Source organism: Myotis davidii, unplaced genomic scaffold (assembly GCF_000327345.1).
Source record: "Myotis davidii unplaced genomic scaffold, ASM32734v1 scaffold168, whole genome shotgun sequence".
Lineage (NCBI taxonomy): Eukaryota > Metazoa > Chordata > Mammalia > Chiroptera > Vespertilionidae > Myotis > Myotis davidii.
In genome coordinates this window covers 1,844,911-1,872,716 of record NW_006383016.1, presented here as the reverse complement: position 1 = coordinate 1,872,716, position 27,806 = coordinate 1,844,911, and the positions used below count along the sequence as shown (strand labels likewise).

The following is a 27,806-nucleotide window of genomic DNA, read 5'->3' as shown; positions in this document are numbered from 1 at the left end:
ATATATATATATATAATCAAGCAAATAAGGAGAGGAAATGAAAAGGAAGAGATGACAAGACCCTCCTAGGATTTAGAAATTCCAAACTACATCTTGGTTCCAAGAATACCTAAGCAATACCCAAGACTCCAGATGAAGCTGAGCTCGGACCCAGTCTCATCACGACAGTGAACTGTAAAGAATGTTTTGTAGCCCTGACGTGTTTGGCTCAGTGGATAGAGTGTCGGCCTGCGGACTGAAGGGTTCCGGGTTCAATTCTGGTCAGGGGCATGTGCCTTGGTTGCGGGCACATCCCCAGTGCGAGGTGTGCAGGAGGCAGCTGAAAAGAAGAGTACCTGTTTTCCCATCACATTAAAGTAACCACAGTTAACTTTTTTGAAGTAAAAAAAAAATAAGATTGGGATCATACTTCATATGTAGTTTTATAACTGGATAACGTCACTACACAGTGACCCACACCTTTGTTGTGAATGTCTGTGGAGCAATCCACTGTTTGCAGTGGCCAATATTTATTTATTAGTGATTGAGTTTTGCTTTAGGCTGATTCACAGACATAGTTAGGCCCCTGATCCCTTGAACTACAAACTAAGTAAGATTAACCTGGTAAGTATTAAAAGGAAAAGAGAGTGGTGAACAGGTAAAGCGGGGTGTGTGGAAGTCTGGACAGGTAGCGTTTGCTAATTTCACTGGTATAAATACTCTCCTCATGGCCAATTTCAAGCTAATCCTTTAACTGGTTTGAAAACTGGAATATTTAACAACTAGAGGTCCGATGCACGAAATTCGTGCAAGGGCTCAGTCCTTGCAGCCCTGGCTTCGTTCAGAAGCTCGTCTGGGCAGGTCTTCTGCTGTTAGGCCATTCGATCGATTTGCATATACGCTTTATTATTATAGACTGACTCTCTGGAGTCAGCTCCAGCTCACCCTTAAGGAAGACTCTGACTCAATGAAACCAGCAAATTCTCCAGTTCTGACAAGCTGACGGCAGCATAGTTCCTGTGAGTGAGGGTGAGCCACAGTCCCAGTGTCCTAGCAGGTGCTGTATTTCGGGTTTGGAGCTGTCAAGCAGTAATTGGGGCAGCTAGAGGACTGAAGTTCCAATAGTTTTTAAAAAGGTCTGAATGTGGAGAGCAAGTGTGAGTCCACTAGAAAGACCACCTTTTTGAACAGGTAAACATGGGGTTTAGTGCAAGTGGACCTTCCTAAGCCTCTATGTCTTTGATCTGTACATGGAAATAATAGTGTTGTCTCATTGGGGCTGGTGTGAGGATTAAAAACAGCACCATACATAAAGTATACGGTAAGCACAGGCAGGAAACACTACACATGCCAGCTGCCACTCCTCCTAGAATTATACTCCAGATATTACCAGGAGAAAGGTATGAATTGTTTTAACATTTTATTTTCAGGGAATTCAATTATGTTTATCTTTCAATTCTATATCTTTATGATTTAAATCAGGGATTTGCAAACCATGGCCTGTGGGCCCAATCAGGCTTGTGTTTGTAAATGAAGTTGCACAAAAACTTTTAATGGAACACACCATGCCCATTTGTGTGTGTAATTCTATAGCTGAATAGCTGAAACAGAGACCCTATGGCCCGCAGAGCATGAGACATTTACCATCTGGTCCTTTATAGAAAGTGTGCTGATCCATAATTTTAACCATTCTAACCTTTGCTTAAGTGAATACTTTTAATCTCCATTTCCCTCTCCCTTCCTCTCTGAAAAATCAATAAAATACATTTTTTTAAAAAAGAAATGTTTTGTAAATGAAATGTTCCAAAGATGACTTACTTCTGGATCAGGAATGTGCCTTGAATATGGAACTTGGGAGAGTAAATTCAGAAGGCAGAAACATGGGATATTATTTATAACCTGGCAGCGAAAGTGACTGAAACCACATTAGTCAGGAAAAATAAGCTGATCTCTCTAACTACAGGTAAAATAACATTTCAAACATTGAAAAATGTACACAATCAAAATTGTACGGGGTAGGGGTTTAAGAAACCATTTCCCCTGCTAATTTTTGATGTTTACATGGAACATTCTTCAAGCAGCAAATAACTTACCAATGATCTTGACAGATTGAAAGTGATACATCTTTACCACAACATAAATTAATCCTCGCGGTGGGAAATGGCTAAAATGGGCAAGGTGTCAGAAAGATTTCTTTAGGTCTGAGGGAAAGGAAATGAATGATTCCATTTCTCCCGAACATTCTTACATGAAAAATAATAAACTCTCACTTTTAAACTGTCTTGATTTTCCTGGGGTTCTAAGGAAACTTACCGACTGAGGCAGCCATGGTTATCTGGTGCAGGCCACGAGTCAGCCAGTATTAAGTCATGTATAAAGCACACCCAAGCCCTGGCCAGTTTGGCTCACTGGATAGAGCATCAGCCTGGGGACTGAAGAATCCCAGGTTCAATTCCGGTCAAGGGCAATACCTTGGTTGCAGGCACATCCCCAGCAGGGGGGTGTGCAGGAGGCAGCTGATCGATGCTTCTCTCTCATCAATGTTTCTAACTCTCTATCACTCTCCCTTCCTCTCTGTAAAAAATCAGTAAAATATATTTTTAAAAAAGCACACTCAGGTGCATAACTGCCCCTTAATTCATATTCCTTAATTTATATTCTGTATGAATAAATCTTCATAGAAATACTCAGAAAAGATGATCACAGAATTACATTCTCACAGCATGCCTTAGATTCACACAGTAAATGTTACACAACATGCTGGAAAGTAAATCTTCGCCGAATAAAGTACAAGGGAAGCATGGGGGCTGATGTAAAGAGGGACAAAGGCCCAGCACAAAGGAACCGACTCATCTTCTATGGAAGAATGACCCTGATCTGTTCCTGAAGCCACCAGATGAAGACTCCAGACGGCACAAACATTTATAGGACGCCGGGTGCATACATCAGACTCGGACACAGAAATCTATGGAACAGGTGTACTCGTAACTGGTGAAGGGAGCTGTTCAGGTAGGAACCCCGGTCCATCTGCCTCCAACACCGATGCTGTTTCCACAATGCCCAACCCTGACAGAACACAGGGTGTCTGTCCACCATGAGCCCCCGAGATTCCCCCAGGAAAAGAGGTCCCAGAATCAGAGTCAACTGAGTTTGGGAGATTTTACTAAATTCTCCCCCTGCAGAATAACAACGTATATGAAGGCCCTGCCTTAGAGAATCCAGTTTTCCTTCGTTCAACCCAGCATCTCCTCACACGCCTTAGGGAGTCCTTTCCCAGCTGCTCCTTCTCTCTCTGGTCACTGCCTTGCCTCCCACTCATCATTCAAGGGGAGCCTTCCCTGATCCGCCAGACTTCTCTCTGGATACTTTCACATCACTGAGTTCCTCCACAGAGCACTTGTCATGGTCACAGTGTCATAGTTATTGGTGCATTTATTTGGTTAATACCTGCGCCTATACTCCAACTGGGGAGAAGGAAAATATATTCCCTGCTTCCCAGATGGGAAAAGAAAAGGAGGGAGCTTTCCAGCTTCTTTCTACCGTCTTTCCTCACTCCTGCCCCCGGGGAGCAGTGACTCAGTGGATCTCTGAATTGGGAAGAGTACGGTGCATGCTCAGTGGAGGGCCGGGTGCACACAGATCTGCACGCACTGCGGGGTAAGCTCAAAAGGGTGATTTAGGAAATAAGTTAACCCCTCAGGAAGACCTACGATGAAGCCCAATGGCTACGAATCCACTCTCCATCCAGTAGGCTGGCTTTCTGCACTAATAAACTTGATTTTGAACTCCACTCTGATTGCTGTTTTATTTTTCAGTGACTTGCACTTTGGGGAGGGGAAGACAAGAGTGTGCTTGTGGGCCCCCTAGAAGGCCAACATCTTCCACGAGGCCCAAGCTCTTTGGGACAGGAATGGGTCTCCTTTGCCTGGCGGAGAGGCACTGTAAATATTCTTATAATAATCATTTTATTATGAGAACTATTTTCCAGAAGCAAAGATTGGGAGACTGTGTCCTGAACCACTATGCACTCATCACCCAGCTCCAACAATAATCAACACGTGGCCATCTTTTTTGTCTACTCCTCCACCTGTGCAAACCCAAGCCATCCTATCCCTTTGCACATAAGACATGGTAAGGGCATGAAACGTATAAATCCATTATTGCATACATATGATGAACAGTAATTCACAAATATTTCTTCAATCATAAGTAGATGAATGAACCAACAAACTCCACCTGGACTACTAAAGGGTCAAACAGGTGGGTTTGAATCACCACCTATCCCTGGCCCCCAGCACACATCACACACACACACACACTCATACTCACACTCACACTCACTCTTCACCAGGGGTAGAGCCAAGCCACTCACCTGTCGGGGTGCTGCTGCGGAATGAAGAGGAGGGCGTGATGGGCGGGGTCACGGGGGGAGTAAGGCTTCCACTGCTGTGGCGCGGCGGCGTGGACACATTCCCCCGAGACACGGAGCTGGACAAGGTCAGTGAGAGCTTCGGCTGGATCTTCTTCTTGAGGGACTCCTGCTCCCGGCGGGCAGCATCAGTCATGAATCTGAAGGGACAAGGGCAGGTGAGTGACCGGGCCATTTACAGAGCAGGAGGACTGTGACAATTACCCCGAGCCTGACAGATGCCCCCTCCTGGGAAAGGGGCTTGTTCACAGGTCTGTCCCACTCTCAAAGCTCACAACAGAACCCGTTTTCCTGCACGAGGAAAGCATCTGCTAGCTGGTTGGTTTAAGGTCCCTCAAAGCAAGGCCCATTTCTTCCCTAGGCAAACCCTCCTGGTGGGAAACTCACATACAGATTGCACCTGCACCCGTATCAGTGCATCAGTGACAAGCCCTGTCCTCTCTGGGGAGTCCTCTCTCTCTTCCAACCTGCGGAAAGCCCACCCATTTTCAAGCTCCCAGCCACGCCCAGGGAGACAGGGCTCTCTGTAGATAGGTTGGCATCATGGTCACATGAAAACTGATTCTTGTGTCTGACTCCGGGTTCTCATATTGTCCTTCGGGCTTTTTAATGTTTTTCACTGACGGAAGGCCTTGTCTCCGCAGCCATTAGCTGAAAGGAAGGAGCCCAGTCCCACAGATGTTGCTAGCACACTGCAGGCCCATTCAGCGAGCGTTTATGGAATGACCGAGTCAGCCAGCCCAGGCACATTCAAGAGGAAGGGATGAGCTCAGTGCAAGGAGGAAGAGCACTAGAGGATCTGTTCCTGCTGTGATTTTATTGCCCATAAAGGCAAAGGTGGCCTTTCCTGACAATTTCATCTTGGGAATTTCAAAATTATTCTTTCAACACTCCTCTTAGGTTAGTAGTATTCAAACTGTTCTTTCCTCACTGTATAACTTAACATTTCATAAATTCATCCTACATAATAAAAGCCTAGGTGGTGTCATGTGCGATTTTATCACAAGATGGCTACCATAAGATGGCCACCCTCACATCATCAGAGGATGGCTGGCAGGAGAGAGCAGTTAGAGGCAACCAGGACAGCAGGGGAGGGCAGTTGGGAGTGACCCGGCCGGCAGGGGAGGGCAGTTAGGAGCAACCAGGAGAGTAGAGGAGGTAAGTTGCGGGGTGGGGGTGGGGGGGGATGGTGATCAGGCTGGTAGGCAGAAGCGGTTAGGGGCAATCAGGCAGGCAGGCAGGCGAGTGGTTAGAAGACAGCAGTCCCAGATTGTGAGAGGAATGTCTGACTGCCAGTTTAGGCTTGATCACACTGGCAGTCAGACATCCCTGAAGGGGTCCCAGATTGGAGGAGGTACAGGCCGGGCTGAAGGTCACCCCCGCCCTCCCCGTGCATGAATGTCATGCACTGGGCCTCTAGTGTAATATAAGATTCAAAACAATCTATGAAATATCTCTTACCTAAAGAGCAAATATCTTTTTTGTATTGTTATTTTTAAAAATATATTTTTATTTCAGAGAGGAAAGGAAAGAGCAAGAGATAGAAACATCAATGATGGGAGAGAATCATTGATTGGCTGCCTCTTACATGCCCCACATTGGTGATTGAGGCCACAACCCAGGCATGTGTCCTCACCGGAAATCAAACTGTGACTTCCTGGTTCATAGGTTGATGCTCAACCACTGAGCCATGCCAGTTGGGCTGTATTATTGGCAGGCAGACTTTATCAACTGCGTTTTTGAAAACTGTAACGGAAAGCCTAGTGAATTGAGTGTTTGAAAGCATCTGGGTAATAAAACTGGCACCTGTGCCCACTGCCCAGGCTAAAAACAGAACATAACCAATGCCCACAAGTCCTCTACGTACCCTGTCCCCCTCCATCAATTGTGTTTTGACTATTTCAATACAATTCATCATAAATTCCACTGCACTTAAACATGCTGTTTCACTCAACCCATTTCACATCCTGCCTACAAAACTCCCTAACATTTGTCTTCCTCACGTTCTGAACTTTGGGATGTCAACAGATAGTTCTGATGCCTGGTAAAAGCTGAGAGTTGATCAAACACCCAATGAAACAATATTACAGTATTGTTACAGTGTCTTAAAGTGCCTACTTTTGTACTTGGAGCATGAATGGCACATTTCTTGAATGGCTTCTGCAATACAATCTAGATATATAAACCACATTTTATACGCAGAACTGAACTGCAGCACTTCGCCTTGAGCGCTGAGGATTGGTGCTACAGGATGGCGGTGATTTAAAAAGAAAGGCACACTGCAAAGCAGAATTGTTTGCACCTGGTAGCAGGTACGCGTTTCTTTTCAGATGGCTCTGCTGCTCTTAAACCTGTCTTTTTATCCCCTCTCCATAAACTTCTACTCAAACTGTGGGCTCTCAGAGAAAAGCAGGGAGCTAGTGCTGTCTTTATTATCCTACTAGCGGCCGGTGCGGAGCTCAACATGGGGTTAGCAGTGTGGGCAAAACCACAGGCCAAGCCTACGCTTCTTCCAGGAGGACCAGTAGTTCTCAGTGTCGGAGTTCAAGTTCCTGTTTCCAATAGTCAGATAAACACAGATATGCCATGGGAGAGAATGAGAAACCTACATCTCACATTCTGGTGAAAAGTATGGGACTTGGAGTGGGCCAGGGTTCAAGTCCCGGCTGGGTTACTGACTACGTGATTGAGGCAAGCTGAGAAACGTCTCTAAACCTCAGCGTTATTTTCTGTGAAATGGGACTAACTGTTATAGGTGAAGGGTTGACATACATCTGTTCCCTTTCTGCAGGAGGATTTGATCTTTGGTTAATGCGGGTACCCTGCTAAGATACGTCAGCTGTGCTCCTCAGGATAAGACTGATCCAAGACTGGTCCATCACACCCAGACCGGGAGGAAGGAGAAGTCCACGCGAACTGATAGGAAGACAGACCCTGGGCTTCCCGAGCATGGGGGTCTTGTCCCAGACACGTCCCGGTGGGGAACTGGGAGCATGCCCCTGGAATGTTACCGAGCCCGACCCCCTCTTCCACCGGGGCAGCTCCCACCCCTGCCCCAGGGCCATCTGACTCGCATCTGAACAGACTGCCTGCACAGGACTCCACGGAGGCGGACACTGCCTGGCTGTCAGCTGTGGCTCTGCCCACCACCCCTCTGAACAGACCCAGTGCCCACTGTGGCCCTGGTCATCTTGTGAGTCTCAGTGTTCACGGTGTGAGAGGACCGCCTGCTGGGAACCAGGGCAGTGGGAGTGCTGACCTCATGGGGCTGTGGTGAGGCCTCGGTGCCTGTCACACAGGAAATGGCTCAACGCCCAGAGCTCTTATCATTACAGAAAGCTTTATAATGAGGTTTTATCTCCACCCCTTACCCGGCTCCGGATTGCCTGAGGGCATGCTGCATGTCCATGGCTCTCGAGTAGCATGGACTATGCAATGGCTGACCGACTGGGCATCAGCCCAGATAGTCACAGGCAGCGTCAGACAAACTCTTGTCAAAGGTGGGGGTTCCCTCCATGTCTTCTCCCACTCTGGTTAAAAAGTATCAACAGCTCATGCTTTTTATTGTAAAATAAATGCTCTCCTAAGCACAGATATAAAACAACAACTACAAATAACCACAACAACACACTCTACCCCCCACCTTGGCCTCCAAGCGCGTTAGGTTGGCTGTGGACGGCAATCGGTTTTGCCATGTGTCTGCTGAGTGCTTTCTAGCCGCGAGAATGAGGCACTGTGTTAAAAGCACTAAACATGAAACCCCTGAAGCACTCTGCCCGCCTTTCTCTCCCTCCACCTCCTTCCTTCTCTCCTGGATGGGTGGCTTTGAACTTGCAGCTAGCCCATGAGTCATGGCAACCTTGCCTTGCCACAACCCATGGTGGCATGATTTACTGTCGGTGGGAGCACGCACAGGCCTGGGCACATGCTCACCAGCTCCTCACTGGCTGTGCTGCCCTGCTCCTCCTGCTCCTTCACTTATCAACCAGGACTCTGCCTGCCTTTGGACACCTAAACCCTAGAGTTTCAAAGCAATATTCCATCGATACAGGTTTTTGTCAAGACCATCTTGTGAGAGTGAAACCTTACGTTTTCAGGCATTTTGTGAGCCCCCATCACTAAAATTAAATTATGTTAATTTAATTAAACACACCAACTATTAAAATTTAAATTATGTGAACTTGTAATTAAAGTAAGTATATTAAAGACAAAGGCAGTAATACTCAAAACTTATTGGTTCTTAATTATTTTACTATTATTTATGTGGTTGAGGTTATTTCCTTTAGTATGGTCTCTGTTTGGTAGAATTACTACCTAATGGTGGGCTACCGTGACTGCTCTCTCTTCCCTACTCTGCTTGTGACATCATGTGGTAGCTTGACATTGGCCATGGAGGGAGTATTGCATCATGGAAATTGGCAATTATTACAAATCAGGGCTTTCCCTCTCCCCAAGAACCAATTATCAAACACTGACCAGTACTTTAACTTTGTAGTTTTTTTTTAATGAAAAAAAAAATAAGCATCTGAGCCAGGCTCCTCTCCTCCTCACTAGTCGGGGAAGGAATTAAGAATGGATAAGAAAGGCTTCTTTTCTTTTTAAAAATTATAAAAACAATCCATTTCAGTTTATAGAAAAAAGAATTTTGAAGTTTCCTGGTTCCCACATATAACTATGGCTTATTTTTCAGGGTCTCTTCCTTCCAGTATTGCTTTTCCACAAAAGGGGAAACTGAATATTCTTCAGGGAAAAACCCCGTCACCTGCGGGTTCATTCACTGCTGACTAACCGCTGGAACCTGCGGCCGGCAAAGCCGTGTTTGCGTTTGGAAACTGAGACTGCCGAGGATTAATTTGAACTTTCCTACGAATCAGAAATGCCTAAGTTACTTTAATTTAATATGGTCATTTGTAGTAATACTTGTTATTGCTCGGGGAAGTACATATTCCTTAAGTAAATTTTCAAGACTCTGTTATAAATCTCTGAAATCCTCAGACCGCAACGCTCATTTAGTCCGACATGTTAAAGGTGGAAACACGAATGTAACACCACAGGGGGAAATGTCAACTGCCGGTCCGGGGAGACCAGCGGCAACCACAGACTCAGGAAATTTACGGAACTCACTGGAGCCTGGGAAGAGCCCCCACTGGCCCCGCACGCTGTGGCCAGAGGCCTGGGCCTGTGTCCTGCTGGGGGAAGCCACTGATGGAAGTGACCACTCGAAACTGGAGTCTCTCTCACAAACACCTGGAAAGAATCCAAACTCTGAGACGTTGGCGTGGCTGGGTGGCTATTACAGGACTCCGCGAGGGTGTGTGATCCCCGGGCCTGCGCTGTGTGGCAGGTCTCGCTCTGGGAGGAAGAGGTGGTGGCCTTTGGAAGAACCCCTCCCCATTCTGGCTGTGGGTTTTCTGCTTGTTAAAACGTTGGGTTTATGGATATAGGGAATATATCACCCCTATTCCTCCCCACCTCCAATGGAAAATGATTCCAGCAATAGTATCATGCAGTGTTTTCCAGACTTTTTTTTTTTAACCTCAACCCATTATAAGAAACTAGAGGCCCGGTGCACAAAATTGGTGCAGGGTGGGGGTGCGTCCCTCAGCCCAGCCTGCACCCTCTCCAATCTGGGACATCCCTCTCACAATCCAGGACTGCTGGCTCCCAATTGCTCGCCTGCCTATCTGCCTGATTGCCCCTAACACTTCTGCCTGCCAGCCTGATCACCCCCTAACCACTCCCCTGCCAGCCTGATCGATGCCTAACTGCCCTCCCCTGCAGGCCTGATCCCCCCCAACTGCCCTCCCCTGCAGGCCTGGGTCCCCCGCCCCCAACTGTCCTCTCCTGCAGGCCTGGTTGCCCCCAACTGCCCTCCTCTGCTGGCCATCTTGTGTCCACATGGGGGTGGCCATCTTGTGTGTTGGAGTGATGGTCAATTTGCATATTACCTCTTTAATAGGCAGGATATTTCCCTATTGGGAGGCTGTACACACCTGAATAGAATTAGGTCTGCAATTGCAATTCTGACATCGCCAAAGCTCTAAAACTAAACTTATTTTCTTAAAAGTTTGGCAGTAAAACTCACTGGGAGACAGACCAGCGTGAATTACTTACAAACGACTTTCAACTTTATTTATTGCATTTACTGTGACTATTTATATGCTTCATGGCACAAATATTAATGTGTCTGATTACAGAGGGCGCCTCCAACCCTGCAGGGAGTGTTTTTAACGTGAAGTATTTGTATCATATTACCTTTCTGAAATCAGACAACTTGTGAATTACAAAACCTATGTGGACCCAAAGATAAGATGAATTTTCTGTAAACGTCTGGAACAAAACATCATTAAACAATCCTTACTGCATGTGATATAAGCTGATAGTTTCCTAGTCTATTTCATTTTAACAAACTCTCCTGGTCATGACCATCGCACTGATTTCTTGACCTGCTAATAGGACATGGCCTGCAGATTGGAAAGAGTCGAGTAGCAGTTGAGACAGTGGGTTTTCGAGGTAGGTCCTATAAATTGAATCTCTGCTCTATGCTCTCCAGCTGTGTGACCTTGGGTATGTTATTAACCTTTCTGTGCCTCAGCTTTCTCACTTCTCCGTGATGACAACCACGGGGCCTGACTTGGAGCTGTGGGGGAGACTGAGTTGATGCACATGAAGCACCTGGAACAGGGCCTGGCACATCATGCTTGACAAAGGTAAGGTTCCTGGACACTCACAATGCTTGTTCTGGAAATCCTAAGTCACAAATGTTTCATCTCCAACACTCACATCACCCATTTGGTTTCTTCAGAGCTGAATCACTGGGTAGCAGGATAAATACTGCCCTCATGAGTTTGGCTGTTCTGAAAGCAAAGAGCCGCCTTTCCTGCTTCTGTGTGCATTTATTAACTACCACTGTAAGCACAGGAAACCCAGGAAGGCAGCTGTAGCAGCTAGAATACAGACAGAAGGTTCTCTCCTTGGGGACAGCATGCTGGGGGCCATCTATAAACCCACACACCTCCTCTTCTTTACTTCTTTGCCTTGATTTTTAGAAGAAGAACCAAACTGTAGAAGGCCTTTAGGGCAGGGCGGGCCACAGGCGACGGTCCATGCAGCGAGCTGACAGAAAGCGTTCTCTCTGTGCAGTTCAGGCCTGGCCCTGACCAGAGAGCCCCATAGGCTGCTTAGGTTCCCCCGTGGTCCACAGCCAGACCTCTGCACAAAGCTTCACATCCTACGGCTTTATCTCAAGTTCAAAAGCTTGGCTCTGCTTTTTCAGTGGCCCTTCGGGCACTGCCATTTTTCAGTGAAAACAAGTTTGTGCAACCCACACAGTCTTCGAAGGAAGCTGCCGGGAGCTGGCTGGTAGACCGTGAGATCCCGGGCACTCCCAGACCGGGTAACGCCTCGCTCCAGAACACAATCCATCTTCCCGGTAGAGTCCAACCTGTGCGTGATGGATTGCTCTCTCCTCCAACAACTACTACTACTACGTGCAACCAAAGGCGAGGAAGCAAAACAACCGACAGGGCATTGGAACGGAGGCTGTGGGAACGGCCGTGGGAACCATGGGTCCACTTCAGTGTGCGCTCATGTATGGCCCACATGTCAGAGGGTCTGGCTGCTCTAAGTCTCAACGTAATAGTGGCTTTCAGAACGCACACCTGCTAATAAATTTACGGGGTGGGTCTTCTTGTTTTAGCAGCAACTTAAAGCCACAGTGGAGCTGAGTGGGTATCTGGTGAAAACAGCTTGCCAGGGAAACATGACCCGCGAGGGCCAGGGGAGGAACCCGTGTCTGCGTCCCGTTGTTGACATCGGGGGTCTTGTCTGGTGATGTGGGAACTTCATAAGTGCTCTTCTTTTCAGGAGACAGAAGAAAAGTTAACACTGATTCTAGAAGGTTTCTAGTAATGTTTCGAACAATCCTGTTTCACTTCTCGTCCGGAGCAGCTATTTTTGACTTCACAATCTGAGGCCTGTGGGGTGAGTTTGGAAGCTCCATAAAATCTCTGCAGTGTCACCGAAATGCTGAGCCTCTTTCAACATGCTGCTGTTAAAATTTTAATGCTAAATAGTAAAACCAAAGGCAGCACCAGGAAAAACCCACACCGTCTGGTCATCAGATCACTTTGACACTTAGCTTGGAAGGGTTTTTATGTTGTGTGAGTTTCATGATATTCACGTGGGTTGTGGGCATGATTTGTGAAGTACCCAGCCAAGGAATCGAATGTTGTGCTTGGGTACCAAACCAAAACTGACAGATTTCTTGTGTTGAGGCATTATTTTTTTTTTCTTTTATCCTTTCCTTACTAAGTTTATATCTGACACCCCCAACCCCAAAGGATATAGTTCTGGTCTAATTTGCATAGAATAAACTAACATGAGGGAAAGCCAATTTCACATCAAATCTTGTAGCTAAGGTTGCTTGTAAATGTTCACTTTATTTTGGGGACAGGGAGACGAGAAAAAAAGAGGGTAAGAAAAAAAGACAAGAGGTGATCTTTGTCTTATCTACTCTCTTGACAATCATATTTTATTTCTTTTTCTTTTTTTTTAAGGGGAGCCACAGTTAATGTACATTCTTTATAGTACAGTAGGTCCTCGGGTTACGTCGGGGATCCGTTCCTACATCACGACGTGACGTTATTTTTGCTATACGTCGGAACTCACCTACATAAGCACCTACGTCACTCACATGGCGCACATACACAGCAGTAATGAAGTGAAACAGTAAAAAAAATTTAAAAGAAAGATAATTCCTGACCTTTACTTGTATTAAATAAATAATAAAAAACATAAAGCACATATGTACATACGTCAAAATGACGGAACTTTTTTTTTTTAAGTAAATGGGAGATGGCGACGTAACCACAAAATGACGTATGTCAAGTCTGACGTAACCTGAGGACTGTCCGTATACTATAGGTTGGATATTCTAAAACTCTGAAAAATGCCCGTTTAATAACTAACATTGGATTGCCTAGCGGTGCACCTTATCGAACCTCTGGTGGTCTTTACTGACAGGTATGAAGACATTTACCAGGTTACTAGCTACATACTATTCTAGGGGATGTGTTTTTTAGATCCAGTGAAGGAACCACATCTGGAACAGGCTACAAATGGAGTCTTCCACCACCTAACTACCTTTATGATAATCCTCTGTCATTCTCCAAGACCCACCTGTCGTCTGCACAGTCCAAAGAGATAAATTGAATGAGGATGTGATAGGAATCACTGTTCCTACACCTTTCAAGTCTTTGATGGTGGAGCAAAGCTCATCAATTCCTCCAGGAAGACAGTATTAATTTTGGGCTACTCACTATCTTCCATTACTAGTCTCTCACTAAAAAGAAAACCATTTGGCCAGGGGTGGGGTTGGGTTTGGGCTAGAAATGCTCAATGGGGGAAAGATGGGGACATATGTAATACTTTCAACAATTAAGATTTAAAAATATAGGATAGACATAATCTTGGAAAAAAATAATCCTTTCTTGAGAAAGACTTCTTCATTCTGAGATTATGATAATAACTAGAGGCCCAGTGCACGAATTCGTGCACGGGTGGGATCCCTCAGCCTGACCAGTGATTGGGGCCAATTGGCCAGGGGAAGGGACTGTGGGAGGTTGGCTGGCCGTGGGAGATTGGCTGTGGGAACACACTGACCACCAGGAGGAAGCTCCTGCATTCAGTGTCTGCCCACTGGTGATCAGTGCACATCATAGCTACCAGCTGGTTGTCCGGTTGAAATGGTTGCTTAGGCTTTTATATATATAGATGGCACAAGACAGGAAGCATTTTACTTAAATTAGCTTTGAAATGCAGAGCAACTACAATATAGAATTTTATCATTATTTTGTAATCACCTCTGTACATTGCAAAATATTTATAATGATATACTGTTTATAATTATTCTCCAGATACAAGTTATTAAAAATATCCAACTTCATTTTCTATCATTGCTGCAGCTAAAAATTGAGTTTTAAGAATGTTGACCAAAATGGAACTATTATGTTTAGGAGGAATCATTTGCAATGTTCTGGGCTGACTGAAAGACAACAAATACAAAATCACCCACATCCAGTAGCTGCTGCTTTCCAAGGGCTGGGGGAGGTGAGAGTAGCCAGGGTCCTCCTGAAGGAAGCGCACACAGTGGGGCAGATGCTGGGTGCTTACTGTTCCCTGGCCTCACCGCGCCCCCTCACCCCCAGGCCACTTGTGGACTGCAGACCAACAGAAACACATTCATGAACAGCACCATTCAAAGACTAGCAGCTATTCTGTGAATAGTACTTTGGAATCACTTTTTTTTTTTTAACCCAATAATCTCTTTTCCAGAATTTTAGCACTCATATGAAATTCGTGCATGGAGTGGAATAACTGCAATAATGAACAAAATCCCTTTCCCGAATATCATGACTTTGTGTATTCCCAATAAATACCGGGCATTTGCTCACAGCTAAGGAATGATAGAGTTAATCTACCTTAATGAAAGCTCTGGTTCAGATGCCAGCAACCACTATTTTAAGCCGCAGGTCAGCATAAATTATCAGTGAGGCAATTAATTTTGATTTACTTTAGCCTAGCTAGAGTAAACCAGGGTCTTTTTTTCATGGTCAATGCCAAGAAGAAAAACCACTTCTGAAAACTCTACCCACAAATCTTTGGTTTGGAGGCCAACTGGAATACCCCTGTTTTTGGCAACTCTCTATCATCCTTTCCATTCCCTTTCTGCTTTCATCTAATTAGGAATAATGTTGGCCATTTCTTACACATGGTTTTCATTGCTAATTTGACATCCGTGTAAAAACCAATGAACAAAACAAAGAAGTTGCATTTTATGAGGTTTTGTGGTACAAGTCTACAAATAGCTTTTGAGTTTTTCTTGTTTTGCCTCCTCTGGAAGTAAATTAAATGAGTTATTTGAGGTTTCCATGTAAACTGCTAATGAGATGATGCTTAACTCTCCCCATAAGCTGGGAGAAGTTTAGAAACGCAAGAAAAAAATTAGAGTCTCTGGAGTTCTCGTGCCAGTATCATTAACGGCTCTGAACACAGTCTGGCAGTTAAAAGTCTAGGTTCTAGAGACAAACTCCCCATCTGACTTACGAGGTTTTAGAGCTTGAACAAATTGCTTACCCTCTCTAGTCTTGGGATTCTCATTTACAAAACAGAGGTAACCCTAAAACCTACTTCCACGGGGATTTGTCAAGATCTTATTAGATAAACACATGAAAAGCACTTGGGTCAGCAATATTCCCATATGTCAGGAGGCCACTCAGTCTTGGTATTTCCACTGGTGTTGGCTCTATGCTACTGACTCTCACCTAGGTTAAAAATGCAACAGCCATCTGACTGGTAATTCCCACATAAGATGTTACTGGTGGGTGAAACCTATGCGGTCCACAGATGGACTTAGATCAATGCTTCCCAACCTTTTTTTGGCCATGTCCCACCTAAGTATCTCTAAAATCCTGATTGCCACCCCCCCTCCCCCGTGACATACAATTCTTATTATTCAAAAAGTGAACTCCTATTCATGTGGAGGAAGCCTAAAAGGCCATTAACTTGGTCTAAACAAGCTTCCCCAAAACATGGCACCCATGAAAGAGAAAAATAAAAGAATAAAAGGACAACTGAAGTACTGAGGAAGAAACCACTAAGAAATTGTTTAAAAAATAATAACAGGAAGTGATATGAAAAAACAGCAAATAAAGTTTCAAAACATATAATAGAGAACTGAAATGCATAAATATGTCGCAATATATATTTATATACTGTATATGAGGCCCTAGGACCATAACAAATGCGAAAAATTCACTGTTAATAACTCATTCTCGAATTGCCCCACTTAAAAATCAAATTGCCCTCCTGTGGGGCATGTGTCCCACATTGGGAACCACTGACTTAGACAGATATCTACGCCTGGGATCAAAGCCTCTGTTCCCAGACAAAAGAACTTCTCGAAGCTGCCACAACAGTCTACTGAAGTGAGCTCTCCTGACTAGGTAGGCTGGGTGGGGCGGTCAACGTTTAGGAAGGACAAGTGGCTCCAAGTGAATCTAGCACTGGGTATGGGGCACACTGGAGGACTCTGGTTAACCCCTTCCCCGGCAGAAACGTGTATACTCGTTTTCACAAAATGTTCTTTTTCAGTCGTCGACGAGTATACTAAGAAAATATGGTAAAAAAATATGGTTTATAGGAAGACGAGTTACAAACTGTTTTCATAACCAGCATCAAAAATAACAAAAAAATTGTTGGGGAAGGGGTTAATGTTAGAGGACTCAATGTCAGAGGAGATCTCAAACAGGTGGGGTTTGTTTATGCCATGGATGGCATGCACAGTGCCTCTAGAGCAGTGGTTCTCAACCTTGGCTGCACATTAGAATCGCCTGGGAATGTCTTTTAAAATCCTGATTTCTGGGCCTCATCCTCCAGGAATTCTGTTTCTTTGTTATGGGGTGGGGCCACAACATTAGTAACACAGAAACAGAATTCACGGAGGCTGAGGCCCAGAAATCAGGATTTTAAAAAAATTCCCAGGCGATTCTAATGTACAGCCAAGGTTGAGAACCACTGCTCTAGAGGCACTTATGATCCACTCTGCTCGAGACGGCCATCCCAAATCAGTCACAGCACTCTCACCTGTGGTGCTTATGGATTCAGCCTTAGAACCCTCCTCATCACCACGCCCTACAACGCCACTACCCACTGACTAAGGTGATACACAGCTGAAAGTTGTCATCCCTGACTTATACATGCACCACTACCACTACTCCCACCCCCTCACGCCTACTCCCCACCAATCCACTGATATCTCTACAACTATCCCAGTGTAGGCATTTCCTAACTCAACTGGTACATACTTTGTCTATTTTCAGAGAATTAGGGAGCAAAGATGGCGGAAAATAAACATGGTACCAGAGAGAAAGCTACATCCAAGGCAAGGGCTGTCCCCATTAACCATATTCCGACAGCTGCATGTATTCATAAATACAATTACAAGGCCACCTGCTCATTCACATTTATTTTGGTGTATATGTGACTCACTTATACACAGAGTGGCAACCAGTAAATTAGGACTGTTTAGGAACTGAATGGAGCCAACAGTGTTCTCCTTTCAATGATTCATCCACTTAGGCAGTGAAACTCCTTTGGGGGCAAAGTCAATCTATACATGGGCTGTCTCTTCACAAAATATATGTCACAAGCTTACAGTCTTCAGGTTTCATGGGCCTTGGAAACTGATTTTATTCAAAGCGATTTTCCCTCAACAGGAATTCAATTAAGCTGCTTCTGGACTAAAGGGTTTGGTGTTCCCTGTTTCCCAGGAGGCTGGCACCTGGTAAATGTGTTCGGGTATTTGGCACACACATCTGAGGGCTGAATAATCATTTTTTTTTTTAAATCAAAGGGATCTGAACTTCTTTCTGAGTTAACCCCATGAGTTTGTGGATTCTAAAGATATCTGGAAAACTGTAAACTGGGTGTAAATGTTGGGGTGATCCCTCACTGGTTTGGCTCAGTGGATAGAGCGTCAGCCTGTGGACTGAAGGGTCCTAGGTTTGATTCCGGCAAAGGGCATGTACCTTGGTTGCGGGCTTGACCCTCAGTGGGGGGCGTGCAGAAGGCAGCTGATGGATGTTTCTCTCTCATCCATGTTTCTAACTCTCTATCCCTCTCCCTTTCTCTCTGTAAAAATCAATAAAATGTATTAAAATAAAAAAATTAAAAATATATTGGGGTGAGAGATGAGGGCACTGAGGAGGCAATAATTTAAATTTCGTACTAGAGACAATTTCCAAAGCACACAAAGCTAGAGAGATTAGTATGTTGAATTGCCATGTTATCAACCTTTTGCCATTTTGTTTAAACTTTCTCCCCACCTCCTCCCTCTTTAGGTCATGGTTGTTCAGGTATTTCCCATCCTGTGTTCCCACAATCACTTGAAAAATACATAGGCATAAAAAGTGGAAGAAGAGTAAGGAGGAAAAATTTTCATCATAAATCTTGGGAAATGCCTAATAGAGTCAAAATTGACTAATTTGGTTATTAACATAACTGTAGGGTCTCTTTCTCTCTCTGATACACACACAAACACAGAGCTAAACTACAATATTTGAAATATGTGAGTGCTATCAATCAGAGTGTATATTATTGAATGACACAGTAAAGGTTTATTAATTTGGAAGGTCTGAGCCGATACGTCCCAACTCTTTCAGCTACGGGGACTGTCGTAATGTCGAAGGGTGTACTGCTTTGAATGTTATTATGGTATCTCTAGTGTCCTTAAAATTAGGGGAGAAAAAGGAATAACACAAAACTACTGTTCAATATGGCTTTGAAATGAATTTGTATTTTACAAGGTCCCTTATGTACCCTTCCCCCACAAGTTCCACCGAAAACTGGAAATTTACAGGTTATTTGAAAACACGCGCGCACACACACACACACACACACACACACACACACACTCAGGGCGTGTGCATGTATGTGTGTTTAAAATTCTGAAGAATGTCACTGTACTTAACTGCTAATGAAGTGTTTCTTGGAGGGGCTTCCAGGCCTTCTGTTGATTTACAACGAGCAGCCTTCATTTGTAGCCAAAAGCATGCACTAATCCCGAGCATCAGCTGCTTCCCAGAAATGCATGTGCCCCTCAATTCTGTTTATCCTGCTGGTTTATTTAGCAGAGCTTTTTTCACAGAGAGTGCAGGCCCCCGTTCCAGTCTGGCCAACCTGATTATCCCAAATCCCTAATTAGTGTAATTAAAGCTTTAATGGATTGCAGCCAGCATATAAACCATGCAAAGCCCCTTTAAACTTGGTGCTTGATGAGTGTGCAGGACTGGACCACGCCAGAGGGCTTCCTGTTGATGGACTGAAAGCCCTAGACACCTCTGCACCCCAAAGCCAGGCCATTTCTAACACCCACGAAGCCTCATCAGGTACGTGCATGCAAACCAAGCGCCCCCCCCAGTATCTACAGAGACGCAGAAGCAGACACGACACCTCTCCGTGCTCCTATGGATGGTAGCCTCGCGGGATTCTGCTCCCCTCATTACGTCCTCGGAAGGAACAAGGCTGACGCCCTAATTAAAACAATTCCAAGCAACCTGGGAGAACCTTGTTAGATCTCGCAGAGCTCTTGTGTATGAACCCTTCTGTGAGGGGAGTGCTCAGTACTTTTCCAATAACCAACCTCACTGGTCTATAGCTTAGAACCCAGTATTCTTAGGTGTCCCTACAAAGTGGCAACCTACCCATTCCTTAATGGGTCACATGACCTAAGCTTCAGTCAAATATCTAGCAGTTAATATTAGAGAAGAGATAAGGGAAAAGTATCCTTTTTTTTAAATCCTCACCCAAGGATATGAAGTTTTCATTGCTTCTACAGAGAGAGAGGGGAAGGGAGAGAGAGGAACATTGATCAATTGCTTTCCATATGGGCCTGACCAGGTATTGAACCCACAACCTGGGCTTGTGCCCTGACAGGAAATCCCTTCAGTTCATGGGATGATGCTCTTAACCACTGAGCAACACTGCCAGGGCCTATAATTTTTTTTTAAAAGCCTGTTCAGTATGTACTATGCTAACTGTCTTGTAACTACTACTTACCGAATCGTCAGGAGTTATCATCAGTCCCATTTTACAGATGACAAAATTGAGCCTCAGAGACATTGGGTAGTTTGCCCAGGGACCCGCAGCTAATAAAGTGCCATAGGAAAGATAACAAGCAAAAATGGGAAAGCTCTGTGATGTCCAATTCAACAGCTACTAGTCCTGTGAGGCTACGGAGCACCTGAAATGTGGCTAATGGGACTAAGGGACTGAATTTCTAATGTTACTTCATTTTGATTCATTTAAATGTAAAGAGCTACCATATTGGGCAGTGCAGGAACAAGAGTGCATCTTCACAGAAAGTGCCATCGGCCAGTGCTGTGGCAGCTGAGAAACACTCAGTTACACTCGGTACACTGGGCTTGAACCTGTGGTGGTTCAAGGGGTATGAACGGACAGGTCAGTGATCTAGATTTAGGAGCTGTCCCAGGAGTCACTCAAGGGGAAAAGAGGAGAGAGGACAGGAAGAGCCAGGGGGACGAGGGCTGAGAAGAGAGCTGTGGGGGGACATGGGGGGAAATGCCTACACTGTAGACAGTAACTTTGGAGGAAGAGGAGCCTCCAAAGTTACTGAGAAACAGAGTTCTTAGTGTCTAGTTCTTTTCTACAGTTTCCTGGTTTATAGTTTTTTGTTTTTTTCAGGCTGACTAATTTATTTCTCTTATATTTTTAGGTGAGCATTTGGGGAACAAATATATTGCTTGAGACAGAACATCTTTCTTTCGTAATGAAAAAGTACACTGATTTATTCATTGGACTGTTTGGTGCAAAGACATCCTCCCTTTGTGAAAGGCGCAGTGTTTACGTCCTCCAGCCCCGCCGGGCACACTGTGTACAGAAAAAGGTTCACACGGGACACAGCATCACGTGGCTTCGATGCAATGTCCAGGAAGTGGTTCAAATGCAATTTCAAACTGTCCGCAAACCCCCTTAATAATGAGGTCCCAAGAACTGCTGAAATCAAAGCTCGGATGCAGGTCCCTGCGGTGAGGGGCACCTGACAATGATTTTCACTCCAATGTCCCCAGCAGTTGCCTGTGGGTGTAAGGGGGGGTTTTGCCCTGGGTAAAAAATGTCTTCCTGAAGTTATCTGATTCTGTATTTCTTACCGTAACCAAAGTCACCCAGAGGAAAAGTCTAATCCTTTTCCTTATTGGGAGTGAAAAGTCTGCTCACCATGCCTTTGCCGTGAGGAATTTCACTTTAGTAAGAACTCAGACCGGAATGTTTTCCCTTGGAGAGGGTGAGAAAACCCTAGGTCCAGTTTACTCCCATATTCTTTATCTTTGAATTGATAGGGTCTGGAACTCCTACTGACTTCAAAAGGACAAATCTCCCCCACCCCATAGATGGAGATGGTCGAGGCAGAGAGGGCGGCTGGAGGAGGGGTAGTGGGAAAGATAGCAGCAAGGCCATAAATCCAGTAAAAACAAAAACCTTGAAAGTTAGTGTTCTGAAAAGCTATTAAAACATTTCCTTTTTTTTTTTTTTACACGGGGCTTTGGTAACTACTCACAGTGCAAACAGCACGAAATGCACAAAGCAGAATTTGTGAGAGAGGAATTCTTGGAATTAAGATACATGAAGCATGCAAACAGTGCCAGCGCTGCCCATTAAAACTGGGAAAGATGGAGGATGCCGATGTGAAGCGCCCAGTCTCCCCATCCTCTCTGCTGATATAGATGCAGGAAGTGTTTGCAATCGGCCCTTAAATGATATACAGCCAGCGTCTGCCTCGGTTACGCAATTAACCACACTTCCCTGCGTCTGCCTCATTCCCTGGGAGAACATGAGGAATTTGTGAGGACACATTATATCTTTCAGGATACCGGGGAGCCATTTAGCGGACGATTCACCGAATGGAACTCCAGTGCTTTTAAAGAGTTAATTCACCTCCTGAGGGTGACCGAGAACATGACTCATCAGGCCTAATGGGACCAAAGGGAGGTCATTACCCAATAACTTACATGATTTTCTTTTTTTTTTAGTAAGCAAATTAACCTTTTCTGATCTTTTCACTTAAAAATTTCTACCACCACAATGCAATACGTTGCTAACAAAACAAAACAGGAAAGAAAAACAGAAGGTGGCCATAGCTTTTGGACCAGTAGGACAGGTGAGGAGAAAGTTGTGTTTTCTAAGGCCTGACTTATCTCACTCTCACGGACAGAGCTGGGAGGGCCGGGCAGTGAGGATGATGGGTGTCCGGCTTTAACACGTGCTAATTATATGCCTGCGATCCAATTTCCCATTTCTCTGGCCTTCAGTTTTCTTGTCTGTAAAATGGGCATTTTATTTACTCATTTATTTCCATTGGTTCTAGAAGAATGAATAGTGGCTTTCCAGGATATGCAAAGTGAGATAAACCAGAATGAATAGAAAGGACAGGAGAAGTAAGGCAAAACCAAGGCTGGGGACAGAGCATGGAGGCAAGGGCTGGGACAAGTTGGAGTTAGAACACCCCATGACATCGTTGCTGTGTGGGTTGAATGTTTCTGACAATCCTTGTATACTGGAGAGTTCTGAATGAATGTGAGGAATTGGGGTGGCTAAGGAGTGAAGGACTGTGTGCTATGATTCCACTCAACACACCTCCATGGGGGTGTGCGGCTGAGAAAGACACAGACAGAAGTGAGGCAGGGTCCCTCCCCTCTGCATCCGGTCCGCAGCAGGTCCAGGAGTCTGAGGGGGGCACAGGTGATCCTAAAGTGAGAGCTGGGGAGTGTGAGGGGAGCAGGAGGCGGCCGGGTATGGTTGAGCCCGGGGCTTGGATACGAAGGCCCTCGCCTCCGTAGTTTATGTCTACAGGAATTCTGCGTGCCCCTGCTTCCAGCCCATGTTTCTGACTCCCTCGTGTGTTAAGAATGATGGCCAGGAAAACAGCCTCATGCCTCTTACTAAAAATGGAAAATCCTGCTCACCAGCCAAGGACCTGAGGGGCATGTGGCCAACACTGACCTCGCCATTCACCCATAGAGATGTACTACTTCTTAAAAAGGACTGCGTGACAGTGACTTTCACTTTCACACGGGGTTCTTGTGGAATCTTAGCTGTCTGTTCAACCTGGGCTCCATCTCAAAACAGTCCCACAGAAAAGGGGCCTCTGAATTTCCCACAACAAGCACAGGGCTTCTCTGCCTTCAGAACCGCCCTCTGGATGCCATGCAACCCGTTACCTGAGGCAGCAACCAGAGCGCCATTTACTTCAAGGCTTTCAGCCAGGAGAGAGGAACCAGGATGGTGGCGTAGGTAAACGCCTGTACTCGCCGCCTCCCACAACCACATCAAAATTACAACTAAAATATAGAACAACCCTCATCCACAACCACCGGAAAGCTGGCTGAATGGAAGGCCTACAACTAGAGAGGTAAGGGAGAAAGCACACCGAGTCTGGTAGGAGGTGCGGAGGCACAGAACGGGCTGGCCCGGCACCCACATGGGCCGCTTTTTTAATTGGGAGGGAGATCCTCTCTGCAAAGGTCACCTGGAGGAGCAAGGGGTCCCAGCCCCACACCAACCCCCATCCAGACTCCCAGAGCTGGGAAAAGAAATTCCTGGAACTAGCCCCAGGCTGTAAAAACCAGCGGGGATTGGGGCTCAGTGACAGAGAGGCTGCTGGAGACCCCACTATTCTTCTTAAAAGGCCGGCACCACGAATTGAACTTACAAGGTCCTGCTTCCTCTGAGCTCCAGCACCAGGGTGAGGCTCTGGGGGACACAGACACATGAGGAGGAACTGGATTGTCTGGCAGCAGGACAGGAACTCAGGGGCAGCTTTTTCCCAGGTGCTCCTAGGGGTAATTGTTCCTGTGCTGGGACCTCCACAGTCGCAGGACTGACTGGCAGCCATTTCTGTTTGCTTCTCTAAGATCCCGCTTCATCCAATTTACAACCCCACCCAAGCTTTGTACGGCAGCTGTTGCACATAAATGGCCTGTCCTTGCTCAGGGTAAAGTCTCTCCAACAAGCCGCAGCTGGGTCAGTGAGCCCAACCCTATCAACAAAAGGCCCAAGACCCTGCACCAGCACCAGCCTGTCTTGCTTCATACCTGGGCCTTGTCTGGGCACTTCCAAACCTGATACACAGAAGAGGAATGTGCAGATCCCTCTGTAGCTCCTGCTAGGTGGCCCCAGGCAGTGGCTGACTTTGCACCTCCCTGGAGACCCAAGAGCCAGGGGAAGACATGAGCTCTAGTTCTAAAGCAAGGATTAGATGCAGCGCCGGTAACCAGTACGATGGCAACAGCCAGCCATTTCAGCTACACATTCCTGGTGAGAGTTTACTCTCAAGATGATCCCTCTGAGCAGGCCCTATTAAAAAAATAATTACCATCTGCTAGTCTCCCTCTTTTTTTTTATTTTTTATTAAACTGGTCATTAATTACTGGTAACAACTAATTTTGTCTGGATTTTATTGAGTAATTATAAAATAAACGGGGGAGGATACCAAGCTTCCTGCCTTGCTGAGGGCAGAAACTCTCTATAATGCTACATTTCAAAAGGGCACTGTAATAAACCACCCGATTCCATTTAATATGGTAATTATCATTCTCAAAATTCATCCTTCCTGTGGTTAACGAGTGCCTTCTTTCAGCTTAGCTCAGCCAGGCTTCTGCGTGGGTCATTAAATAGCAAGCTAGTTTTCACCCACTGTAACAATAGATCTTTCATGGCTTATTGCCTAATTAATTGAGGTGCATAATGTGATCACTACAACTTTTAAACAAATTTCATATTCTAGGTATCATCTAACAATACGATATTATTGTAGAGTCATTAAAAATGGAGGGAGTTTAAATGTTTTGATTAGAATAGGTTCATTATTCTGGGTAAGGTAAGGTGCAAAGTCTTACTAATGTTTTTCAACTACAACATTTAGGTTAAAAAACATTTGAAACAAGCCATTAATTTAATAACATGCTCCCCTTAAACAAATCATAACTCATTTCTTTTTGCTGCAAAAGTAATTGAGTAATGAATAATGAAAATCACCCCACTGAAAAGGCCGTAAATATGTTGACTTTATTATTAATACTCAATTTTGCTTAATAAGGCAGCTATTAAATTTGAAACATGATGGACTTGATTTATGGATTATTCAAGAGAACAGGGAAATATTATCTAGTGAATACCAGGGTTCTTGCAAGAGAAGATCTGATCATAAAATAATGTGGAATTCAACTGACATTTCAGTTCACGTTTTTAGAACTATTTGTGCCTCACGTGTTCCTTAAAAGAGTTCATATGTGTCTCATGTGTATGTGTGTGTGCGCACACACACACATAGGAGAGAGGAAGTGGGGGAGGAACTGACTAGAGCTTCCCACATCACTCTGCATGCTGGTGAATTGGAATTCTCTGTTATTGATTTGGTCATTCTTAGACTCTTTCTAAAAGAAGTTTGTAATAAACTACCATGAGGACATTAGTCACACCTAATAGGTGGTCAACAGCCTAAGTCTCAAATAAAACAATTTAGTGATGGTTCAGGGAAAAAACCACACTCAACCCATTATATGTAAAGAAGACTAATGGAATTTCCCCCCTCCTATAAGTAGGGTTGCATTGGATTCTTCAGTTATTCACAGTAGTTATGTTCCATAAAGTTGCTGCAAACACAGAATCAGTGAATACTGAACCACCGTGGTAGCAAGTACTGGGTTTGCAAAGACATTTAGTGAAATGGCGAATTCACAAAATCTGAGTCCACAAATAATGAGGAGTGACTGTACCTTATACTATAGGCTTATGCTGCTCATTCACTCACGTATTCCATTTGCTTATCTACTATAATTCTTCTTCACTTAGAAGACAATCTCGCCCTCTCACAGGCCCTTCAGGCAATGGCATGGGCCAGCGCATACATACTTTATTTAGTAAAGCCTGAAACATTTCTGGGAATTACTAACTTTCAGGAGAATTAGGAAAGTAATTAGAGCTTCAAGTAATATATATTTTGGGGACATTTCAAGTTCTTGTCAGACATTTCCTTATGTATCTACATATTTCAAAGAAGGGCTTCATTTCATGCTAAGAGACATTAAGAACATCCTGGGTTTGTATAGCTCCAAATCATTAATGACATTTTGATATAAACGATTTCATGAAAGATTTCTTGCCTGTTACCTTCATGGGAAGGATATTCACAATGTAATCATAGGGTAATGTGTAACACCTCTCTCTAGGAGAGTTAAGATTCAATTAAAATTTTTTAGTAGTTGCATTGGGATCTGAGCCAAAGAGCACAAATTGATGGCCTTAAAGAATGCTGAGCCAAGATTAAAAAACAGGATTTCCCATGGCAACCCAGACTCCCAGGTCCCGTTGGAAACCTGGCATCACTGGGCCCACGTTCTTTCACAGCAACGATGAGCTGCAAGTAGAGGACCTGATTCCCACACAAGAGCCATGTGGGCTTTCAAAGTCACTCCCTATATTTCTAGCACCCTGCCAGCTCCACTCACTGAAATCATTTGTCTGACATTCCTAAGCACTTGAATTTCCTGCTCCTTGGCCTAGAAATACAAAACTTTAGCAACACTTACTCAGCAAATGTTTATTAGATGCCTACTATGTGCCAGATGGTCTTACTTTCTGAGAATAGCCAAATAAGCCTCCACCCAATTTAGAGAACCTGAACTAGGTAGAAAAATCAATATCTCAACAAACACAGGAGCAACAAGGAGATCAATGATTCTCAACTGGGGAAGGGAAGAGATGAAGCTTTAAAATGTACTAAAAGGCCGGGCGGGCGTGGCTCAGTGGTTGAGCATCCCGTGAACCAGGAAGTCACGGTTGGATCCCCGGTCAGGGTACATGCCTGGGTTGCGGGCTCGATCCCCAGTGTGGGGCGTGCAAGAGGCAGCGGATCAAAGATTCTCTCTCATCATTGATGTTTCTATCTCGCTCTCCCTCCCCTTCCTCTCTGAAATCAATAAAAATATATTTTAAAAAACTGTACTGAAAAGATTTTGGTTGGCAAGGGATTGTAAGAATCGGATTCCTCCATGTGGGAGCTGCCCCTGTGCATGAGCAGACATAAAGTAAAGAGCCACAATGTTAGACGGCATTTGTAGGATGTGCTGACTGTGAGAATGTCACTTTAACTACTTGGATAGAAAGAAGTGGATTCACTTTGGGAAGGCTTTTTTCTTGTATTAAGTTGGACATAGAGGGCCTCTTGCTTTGCTACATGCCTTCTTTTAAAAGATCCCATGATGCCCTGGTCGAGTGGCTCATTTGGTTGAAGCATCGTCCAGTACACCAAAAGGCTGTGGGTTCAATCAAGGCACATACCACATACTAGGTTGTGGGTTTGATCCCCGGTTGGGGTGTGTATGGGAGGCAACCTATCGATGTTTCTCTCTCTCTCTCTCTCTCCCTTCTTCACTCTAAAATCAATTTTAAAGAACACACACCCACATATCCTCATGTGAGGATTAAAAAAAAGATCCTGTGATGGTTTTTGAATGGCCTTAAGTTGTCCTTCAAGGCTCATCTGCCCCACAGAACACGTATAGATCCATCTGCAGAGGGGCTGGTTTATGAGCTAATGTGTCATCTTCCTGGGTTTCATAGCTGACTTAGTTGACATGTTCTGTTCTAAGGAAGGCCTGGCTAGGCAGGGGTGTGAGCACAGACCTATCCATCGATGCTCGGGAACGGACAACGAACCTGAGCTTATTTCATATCCTTTCCCGAATCTGGAGCTGTCCCTGACACTGAGCTGACGAGAGTGCAAAAGTGGAGCTTTGGGATGTGAGCTGGGTAGAGCTGG

At 44.9% G+C, this 27,806-nt stretch overlaps 1 protein-coding gene across 7 annotated transcripts in view; it reads right to left on the bottom strand.

Moving 5' to 3' along the window:
- The window catches only part of JAZF1 (JAZF zinc finger 1), a 186,828-nt gene that overhangs the window by 37,368 nt on the left and 121,654 nt on the right, over positions 1–27,806 (bottom strand). For all 7 annotated transcript variants that reach the window (XM_015558142.1, XM_015558140.1, XM_015558139.1 and 4 more), the window contains one exon: positions 4,352–4,548. In XM_015558142.1, coding sequence (XP_015413628.1) covers positions 4,352–4,548 — 197 coding nt within the window. The remainder of the gene's footprint in view (positions 1–4,351; positions 4,549–27,806) is intronic.